This window comes from Cyprinodon variegatus, unplaced genomic scaffold (genome assembly GCF_000732505.1).
Source record: "Cyprinodon variegatus isolate N-32 unplaced genomic scaffold, C_variegatus-1.0 Scaffold640, whole genome shotgun sequence".
In the NCBI taxonomy this organism is placed as follows: Eukaryota; Metazoa; Chordata; class Actinopteri; order Cyprinodontiformes; family Cyprinodontidae; genus Cyprinodon; species Cyprinodon variegatus.
This window is the reverse complement of record NW_015151093.1, coordinates 420749-430504: the sequence shown is the minus strand read 5'-3', so window position 1 is coordinate 430504 and position 9756 is coordinate 420749. Positions and strand designations below refer to the sequence as shown.

General features: G+C 38.1%; 1 protein-coding gene across 6 annotated transcripts in view; it reads right to left on the bottom strand.

The window, feature by feature from the left end:
- Nucleotides 1-439: 439 nt before the first annotated feature.
- The window catches only part of LOC107096651 (cdc42 effector protein 1-like), a 16502-nt gene continuing 7185 nt past the window's right edge, over nt 440-9756 (bottom strand). For 4 of the 6 annotated variants that reach the window (XM_015393407.1, XM_015393404.1, XM_015393409.1 and 1 more), the window contains exons 2-4: nt 7674-8155; nt 6293-6843; nt 440-2050 (exon numbers count right to left, since the gene is read on the bottom strand). In XM_015393407.1, the coding sequence (XP_015248893.1) occupies nt 1455-2050; nt 6293-6746 (1050 nt within the window). In that variant the 5' untranslated portion in view covers nt 6747-6843; nt 7674-8155 and the 3' untranslated portion in view covers nt 440-1454. Of the gene's footprint in view, nt 2051-6292; nt 6844-6929; nt 7077-7673; nt 8156-9756 lie in introns of all 6 variants that reach the window. The other 2 variants (XM_015393405.1, XM_015393406.1) reach the window with 2 other exon arrangements.

Genomic DNA, 9756 nt, shown 5'->3' with positions numbered 1-9756 from the left:
ATACTATGCAGTTACTGACTGGCCCATACCTAAAGTGGCTTATCTGTAGCTAAGAGAAAGTAGCTGGACAAGCTGATCAGGAAGGTCAGCTCTGTGACTGAATGCCCTCTGGACTCAGTGCAGGAGCTGGGAAACAAAAGGATCCTAACTAGATGAACATCTCTGTTGGATAACGTCTCCCACCCCATGCATGAAACTGGTGCAGAACTGGAGAGCTCCTTCAGTGACAGTCTGCTGCACCCTAAATGCACCAGGGAGCATTATCACAAATCCTTCCTCCCAGCAGCTGTAAAACTTTATAACCATCTCTGTTCCCAACAACCTCAATAAGTCATTACTTTCATGCTGATTTTGCACTGCTTCTATCTTAGTTAAATAAAATGCTGCTCTCATTTTCAAAGGTCCATATTTGTGTGACCATATTTTCCTACTGTAAATGTTTTTGCTGCTGTAAACACCAGAATTTTCCCATTATGGGACAATAAAGGGTTTTTCTATTCTATTATCTACTTTTTTTTAGTACCACTGTCATTGTCACACCTTTATCCTTTAGTGTGGGACAGTAGAGGTATTTTTATCCTCTCATAGATCAGCAGAATGTTGATTATAGTGTCTCTGCACACACAAACTCGTATCATGTTCTGTGATAGGCTGCACACCTCTGTGTAAACATGACATTTTATAAAATTTATTTTTCTTTAAATTATACTGCTCTGTAGTTTATGGATTAAAAGCTTACATATGTGCACATGAAAGTTAAAAATGTGTCTTGTAAAAGCTAATATTGTAGCCCCTTTACAGCTGAGTTATAATGTTTCACTAAACTGCTCCCAATTAGATTTTTGTTGGTGCATAAAATCTTATTTTCTAGGTTGGCAGAGGGTGAAAGGCGTACTTCAGCTAGCTATAAACTAGGTAAATGATTTAATGATAAGTTAAAGAAGATTATCTTTTCAAGTTGAGAAATAAAAAAAAATGATGATAAATAATTGAGAAACTAATTACATACATTGATTAAGCTCTGTTTAAAAATTAGTATTTTACAGGTGGAAATTAAAACTTTTTACAGGAGAAAATCCAACATCGCTCAATATACAGTTTACAGGAACCTGAAGCAAAGTACACATAAGAATGCTATAATGTTATTTATAAGGTTTACACATCAGTATAAACATTATTAACCTTATACATGTTTCCAAAACTATTTTACAAACATTTACAAAACCATGTGCTTTGTTACCGTATTACTTACATAGTGTTAGTTGATATATATTAGCTAAAGTTATAGAAAAACAAGTTGGTTAAGTTTTGTGACAGAAAATAAATCTCATTTTCTTTAGAAAATGGACAGTCAGTTTTGTTGAACATAAAAAGTTCGAGTAAAGGAGCAAAAAGGTTTCAAGACAAGGAACTATTTTCCCATTTTGACTTTAAACCGTCTCAATTCCTAATGTTTACACTTTGATCTCCTCCTCCTCCTCAGATAAAGAAAAAGATGTTTTTTTGTTGATTCTCATTCCTTCTGTAAAGGATCCTCCACCATAATGCCGAGCGAGGACATTAGTCGCCCTCTGAAACCTCTCTGCCTCTATTACTGACTCCTTGTGAGACGAACAGGAGGAGGCATCAGGCGTCCTCACAGACCCTCTGTCTTCTTTAGGCTCTCTCATCTCAGAGTTATTTTTTCCATTCAATCTGGGGCTAAGAGACCCGCTGCACAGGGAAGGGTTGGGGGAGCACACTGTCGGTGTCTGAACAGGTGTCTCAGTCAAAGAGTTGTTGTCACCTTTGTCCTCTTCCTCTCCCTGGTCCTCCTCAGCTGTCTCCTGGCTATGATTGAATATCTGTACAGAGCTGGGGTTATCAATTAAAGCAAACACTTCAGTCATTAGAGATGGACCAAGGTCAACAGTGAAAGAGGCCAGGGAGTCAGAGCGGGTCAAGGTGCTGCAACCATTGTCTGCTGAAGAGGGTTTCCATATGGTGCCATCTTGAAGCTGTCTGTCAATTCGAGAGAGTCGAGGCAGAGTGACGAATCCAGACTGCACACCTGGAAAGAGGAAATGGGGCAAATTGCAGTTTAGTTGATATTACTGTGTTTAAGTCAAGTAATATCTGTTTCATACAGTTATGCTCTCCTAATATATAAACTGTTTAATATTGCCACATGCATGTCATTCAATCATTCTGTAAAGTAGCTTTTAATACCTAGATGAGATATTTAAAAAGAACAGATCAGGTTTAAAGCTCATCCCAGCTAAGAAACAGCACAGGTTAAAACTATTAATACAATTCCCAGGGCCTCAGAGATTTGGCCTGTGTTCATAGTTATCATCATGGACTAATGATTTCCATGCTGCATTTAACATAGCTGAGCACAATGTTGTTTCTGGAGGCTTGAACATCATATTGGAAAGGTTAAAGAAAGAACCTCTAGGATGGTTTAAATCCCATTTGTTTGTCATATTTATGTTCAAGCTATTGCTTGATGTTTCTGTTCCACTAAAGTTAATTATTATGTAAAGTAAGGTTTCACGTTAGCCGCAGTTCAAACCGGTCTCTCGATTAGAGACATGGAAAAAATGTGGTATTGATTTGACAGATAGGGAAGATTGAGGAGATAAAGTGGTTGATGTGACTAAAGGCTCATCAGATGGCAGCTGTTATAATTTTTGCTCAAATTGAAGACAAACTTTCAGCACCTAATCTGCACATTGAAACAAACTGCTGCTTTTTTCAACTGTCTAGGCCATTTGAAATGCGTTTTTCGTCCAAAAGATGTAGCAACACCACGAAATGGGGCGGCACACACAAGGGAGAGGCAGCTTTCCAGGTTGGAAGGAAACAACAAATAAACAGTGTTTATCATATGCCTATAATTGACTTTGAAACGCTTAAATAACATGAAAAAAGATAATTTGCCTATTCATAAGGTATCCGGACAAGACGGAGATCTTACAAATTTGGTTCCTGGCTTGCTCTCTCTTTTTCCCTCTTCCTCTTTTTATATCCACTTCCATAGTTTAAAAGGGAAGTCCCCTCTTGTACATATTACCAAGTAATTCTTAATGTTATTTTAATACTATATTGGTAATAAACTATTTTTTAAGAGTTATCAAACATTACTTATCACACAAATAATAATTACATGATGGTGTAACTGTAAATGTGCTGTCTTGATGTTTAGTGTAATGGAACTATGGTAAACTATGTCAATAGCTTACCATACTATGTTTACATTTAAAAAGGGGATATGTAAAGCATGATCTCAGAAATAAGAGGAAACTAGAAAGCAAATGTGACTTTGGTTCTATAATCCTATAGTATTATATGATGTAATATATGATAGGATGAAATATTGTTAAACTGGTACAGCAAATATTTTTAGACATTTGCTGTAATTTGCCAAAATCTTTTTTTTTTTTTTTAGTTTTCTGTTTAGCTATGCAGCTGTTTCACCAAAAGGTGGCGTTATAGACCAAGGCTTCAGAGGTTTTCTATAGCTTCTTTCAAGAAACAATTGCAGATGCAGATGAAGAAAACCACAAATTGCCAGGGAAAGCCAGATACATATAACTGCTTTTACGTAGTATATAGATATATACACAGTTTAATATGGATAAAAATGAGTGTAAATGAAAACCATTAACCATTAAAAAAGTCCAACCATCCCCAAGTTCTCTGCCTCTGGAGGCCAAGTGAAAACCCCTCTGACTTGGCAAATTCCTTTTGGATTGGATAAGAAACAATGACAGGGGCAAGGGGATTTTCCATTTCTGACATACAGCTGTCTGACGCGTTCTGATTGGTGAGCAGATGCAACAAATGGTGGGTTTGGGCTCATTCTCTCGGTTGACACACAAACACAACAAATGACAGGAAATACCCGGTAAGTTTTGTTCTGCTCAGCAGATGAGCCGTGGGTGTTTGTGTTTGTAGGCATAATTGTGTAAAGGTGTTGCCAGGGTGATTCCAGATGATTCAGAAGAGGTTCAGGTGTTTGCTGGTTGCCTTGGAGGAACGTTAGGAAAAGATGTAAAAATAAAGAGAGGTTTTGTCTTTCTCTGTTTAGTTATCCTGACTTTTATAGTACCGGCTGCACCGGAAACAAAAAGTAGTACAAAGATTGGTACAGACCGTACTGTAATGGTACTATATATTACTGAGGTATGGTAAATTTGCTTTGTGTCTACCATTTTTTATAAACTGCCTTTATAAGTGGCACAATATATAAATTATCGATGTTACTCCCTTTTAAAACAACAACTGACTGCTGAAGGAAACAGAGGTGGAACTAAGTCACTTTTTGGCAAGTCTTCAGTTACCATAGTCTTAAATCTGTATCCTCAAGTCCCTGGTCAAGTCTCAAGCAAAGGAAGTCAACTTAAGGTCAAGTTTTAAGTCAAGATAGGTACATCTCCAGCCAAGTCCTAAGTTTGAAACTTCAAATTTCAGTAAAGATGTAAACAATTTACCATGTGTCCTTTTTTAATGAACATTTGTTAACAAGGCAAAGTTAGCTGAAGTCAGCTAATTGATTAAAACAAAAGTACCACCTGAAGTTCTTTCTCTAACTTCCAACATTTAGAAGTTGTTCAGTCTCTGTCTATGACATTCCTTTTTTTGCATGTTTGACATTTAGCATTTTTTGCTCAGCGCTTTTAACCTCACATACCACAAATAAATTATTCTTAGGAGCTTTTTATTTAATTTTATTTTTTTGTATCTGATTCATTTGATGGGCAGTGCTGCTGCTGTAATAATATGTGATGAATATATAATATGTGATGAGAGCAATGCATTAATGTTGTGCACTCTGTAAATACTAGATGTTTTGAATTTTGAAAATATCAAGTCTTTCCATTTCAGATTTAAGTCCAATTCATGTCCTGAGTCTTCAGCGTAAAATTAATTTGAATTTGATTTTATAGTGCGCATGCACCACACATGTCCTCTCAAGGCACTTTTCAAGAGACAGTAGCCTACAGTCAGATTGATTAAAAGTGTCTAACAAGGAACACCAGCTGATTGCATCAAGTCAGTAACTTGCAGGACACGCATCTCCCAGATAAGCTTGCTACGAAGATATTAGCTTGCATTTGTACTTGACTCTTCAGAAATCCCTCACATCCAGCATGCATGCAGCGACAGTGGAAAGGAAAAATTCCTTCTTAAAATGTATAAACCTCCAGCTGAACCATGCTCAGTGTTATCGGCCTTCTGCCGACTGGGGGGTTCAAGGAGAGAGAAGCAGAAATAGTCCTCAACATGGGCGACCCAGTTTCAAATCTGGCCTGTGCTCCTTTTCCCACGTCTCTTCCCCTCTCTCATACCCCCTTTCCTGTCAGCCTACTGTTGAAAAAACCAGCTACTAGTGCTTTAAAAAAAAGATATGTAAAAGGTAACTGTTTACTGGGTCCTAAGGTGGCCCTATTTAGGAAATACAGAGCATAGCAGACCAGCTCCGAGCCAGTTCCCATGTCAAAAGATGAAAGAGAACACAATGCTCAGTAAAAGAAACAGGACAACACTGAAAAAATAGGCCCAACTCCAACATCTATGTGTTGATGGCAGTAGCGCAACTAATATTTCTCACCATGGTGTCACAGTCAAACAAGAAAAGACCAGGTGAAGCTACTATGACAAGAAAAAGTAGTAAAAAACATAAAATTATGAATAGAACTAACAAATATTGCAGAATGATAGAAATAAATATAGAATGAATCAGAAAGATGAAAAGTAAACCCAGTGTCCTCCGGTAGCCCAAGCCTATAGCAGCATAACTATAGAAAACAGCTCAGCATAACCTGAGTATTTTGAATGAGTTATGAGAAATATAGAGCCAAAACATGGTAAAAGTCTAAGTTAAGTCACAAGTCCCTGAATATTTTTAAGTAAAGTTTAAAGTCATAGAATTATTGAAATATGACTTAAGCAAATGAATGTGACTCAAGTCTCACCTCTGAAATTAACACATGACGCCCACATTCAGAAGGAAAGTCCTGCTGAAAGCTGACACTGACCTAACCCTCATACCATAACAATTCTGGTCTGCCCTGATCTGACAGCTTCATTCATAAGAGGGTCAGTCATGTTCTTTAAAATACCTGATTCATTTATTATGAAATAATCTGGCACTAAAGAACATGCTTCATCATCTACTGAAACTATTATGTTTGAGTTTGATCTCAACCATAACAGTATCTCTGCTCACTTTTAATGGAGATAATCTCCCCCCCTAAGATCCTTAACACCAATCCCATGCTGGCTCTGATTATCTGTCTTATCTCACCATATGTGCAGAAGGAGTCATCTGCTGAGCTCATGGAGTTGGGGAACAGTGCCCTCTGTCTGCAACCATTGACAGAATCTATGTTGAGCTGAGGCAAAGAGATGGCATTTTTAATGATGGGTGAGATGTCCGGAGGAGGGGATGACAAATCCCGGGAACCTCCTCGAGGCTGAGGCCCAGAGGTCCTCCGTACATGGCGAAAGGTACGTGTGAAGAAGCCGGTTGACTTGGAGCTGCTCGCTGAGTCCGGACTTCCAGGCTCCCGGATGCCTCCATAGTTGCTCAGGAAGGAAGTGTCACCAAAAACGTCCCCTCCGCGGCCCACATGCATGGTGTGTCGGAAGTCCCCAAGCGGGGGGCTAATCATGTCCACTGAGAGATCACTCTTGAAGCGACGTTTCCCCTGAGATCCGGGCACAAGGCCTTTAATCCCTGGCAGTTTTCCCAGACTCATGGTGGAAGAAAAGTTGTTTAATTTTCCTTTAAAATGATTGATAATGTGTGGACTTTAATTTCATGTCAGTGAAGTTTAAAATCCAACTTTGTGTTTGCTGTAAAACCAGAGAGAAAAATGAAATTAGTCAAGGAAAGAAAGCATAAATGTGCAGCTGTTCAGTATAAAATCAGTTCTTCATACATCCAGCACTACCCACTGCTTCTCTTTATGATCGACGCCATGGGATGCCAGCACAGCCACTTATATCTGTTTATATCCTTTATTCTTTCCCACATCTTTCCCAAACAACCAAGCTCCCTTCTCTGCACAGCAGCAGCTTTCAGTCACCTCAAAATAACAAAGAGAAGAAATTACAAGGCCATATTGGGTTTCCTCTGGTTACCACAGTCCGTGCGGTTGGACAGTTCTGGTCTGACTGGGCACTGGGTATATTTGGTTCAGTGGATGGCTGCCCAGACATACACGATCTAACCACATGTGTACATACACTGAAAGCTGCTGTGTGATAAAAGTAATAAGAAAAATACATGTTTATTTTTAATTGTAAATGTTTTAGACAAAGGGGAATTGCACTGACCTTAGCTGAAACTTACCACCTAAAGAGGATCCCTTCCAAAAGAAACCTTATACTGTAAAGCCAGAATGTGCTCAGCCTTTTACCCAAAAGCTATGAAAGTTATGTGTGGTTAAACTCCATCTTTAGGACACTGCCAGCATATTTGCTTTAATTTAACCAACTCTAAGGAGGAAGTAAAATGGACTGGATGATTTTATGGGGGGACCTTATGTAGTGGAACACAATTTTGAGTTATTATTACCTTATTGTATTATCTTTCAAATTCTCTATGCATTGTTCTTCTTTCTTTAAGTAAATACAATTCAAATTCAAATTCCCACCAAAAAACAAAAAAGTCATCCTCTTACTGTAAATGAGGCCTGATCACAAATTCCAAACAGACGTTTAGTGTCTTTTCATCAGGCCGAGGTGAAAAAGCAGAGATCCACAGTCATGTGCTCCTCCTTCTACTAAAAGGTTCATCTCTTTGTGTGGCACCATAAAGTCCACAGGACATCCTGTCTCTTTTGTTCTTAGTCCACTGGTTCATCTGCAGCAAAGATCCAAGCTCTTTCCAAATTAAGACTGTCACAGCAGAGGTAAAAGAAGATGGACACGTTGTTTCAGCGTATAAATCCGTGAACTGTTTTGTCTGCGTTGTCCTGCAAGAACGATAAAGCTCTGCAAGGATTGTTCGTTGGACTGGATTAGCTCCTAATCCTCTCTGCGTCTCCCCTCCCTACCCCGACTACCTCACTCGGCGGCTGCCTTCTTCAATCCACTTAGTCCTTCAGTGTTTTCCAGGTGGTGGCGGGGGGTCTCTGTTTTCATTTAGTGCACATTAGGACGGCTAAAGGCCAGAGAGAGAAAAGGGGAGAGAGAAGTCAGTGGTTTATCAGACCAAAGCCGAGAAGCATTCAGGCAAACATGAAAACATTAGGAAACTTTTACTCTGACTGCTGCTATTTAGCTGTAGGTCAGACAGAAGCTCATTAACAAACTACACAGAGTTCTTGTTGTTTAAGCAGTGGTGGAAAGTAACAAAGTACTTTCTAGATTACTGTACTTAAGTACTATTTTGAGTATCTTTACTTTACTGAAGTAATTTTTTTTAGGGTACTTATAACTTTTATTCCACTACATTTCAAAGTCAAATATTGTACTTTCTACTCCACTACATTTCTAGGAAGATGCTAGTTCCTTGTTCCTTTTTGGGCCAGCTTAGCTTTTTAATCCACTGTTAAAACATACAACATATCAGCCCATAGGATGAATTCTGACAACCCTGTTTTAGACATTTGCATGGCATTCCACTAATGTAAGAAACTCAGGGCAGATATCATTTATAGTTTATACATATTATTAAGGCATTAGATTTTACTATGTGTCCATGTTGTTTAGTTGGACAAGTCTAAAAGCAAAGTTGTTGTTTCTTTTTGGTAATATATTCAATCTTAAACCTATATTCGGAATATAGGAATATAATATTCCTTTGTGAAAGTGTGAGGAGAATCAATATTTTCATGTTAATAATAATAACAGAATCAGATTCAGACATACTTAAATAATCCCAGAGGGAAATTACATTATTATATATGATAATAAAAATGTTGATAATAATCAAAATATCACTCCTTAGTTTTGTGTCATTTCTACGCTGAAGTTCTTTACAAAGGGTATAGAATATGTAGCAGGTGGTTTCTGAAAGTTACAAGGTTGTTTAAAATTACTCTGAACATTAGACAGAAATATACTAATATCAGAAAATGTAATGTGTGCTTTTAAATACTTTAATAATACTGAGTACTTTAATACTTTAACTTGAGTAGACGTTTGACTGTGTAACTTTTACTTATAGTTGAGTAAGATTTGACTATGAGTATCAACATTTTCACTCAAGTACTGCTATTGAGTACTTCGTCCACCACTGTGTTGAAGTAACTCTTTAGATCAGGGGTCTTCAACGTTTTCCAGGGCAAGGACCCCCAAACTGATAGCAAGATGGAGCGGGGATCCCCTAATTATATATATTGTATGAAATTGTGTTATATCAAACTGGTCCTATAGTCAATTTATTACATATGGATTAATGTAACAAAAGTACATTTGATACTTAAAGTATTTCTGACTCTGATTCCTGGTCGATGGGACAGGTGTTGTGAATGAAACGGTGCCCAGCTTGAAAGAGCTCCTGTGTGTCGCTGAATGTGAGCATTGATGACTGAAAATCATCTTCAGCCTCCATTTATCTGTTTACTACAGTGTGTTCAATTCATGTTAGTGTGGATTTAAAGACATTTCAATTAGTGGAAAATATTGCAGTTATTGCAAAACTTTCGCGACCCCCATGCAATACCTCCACGGATCCCCTAGGGGTCGCGGACCCCCTGTTGAAGACCTCCGCTTTAGATGTTCTGTATCTTGTCAGCTTCCACAAAATTATATGTTTTA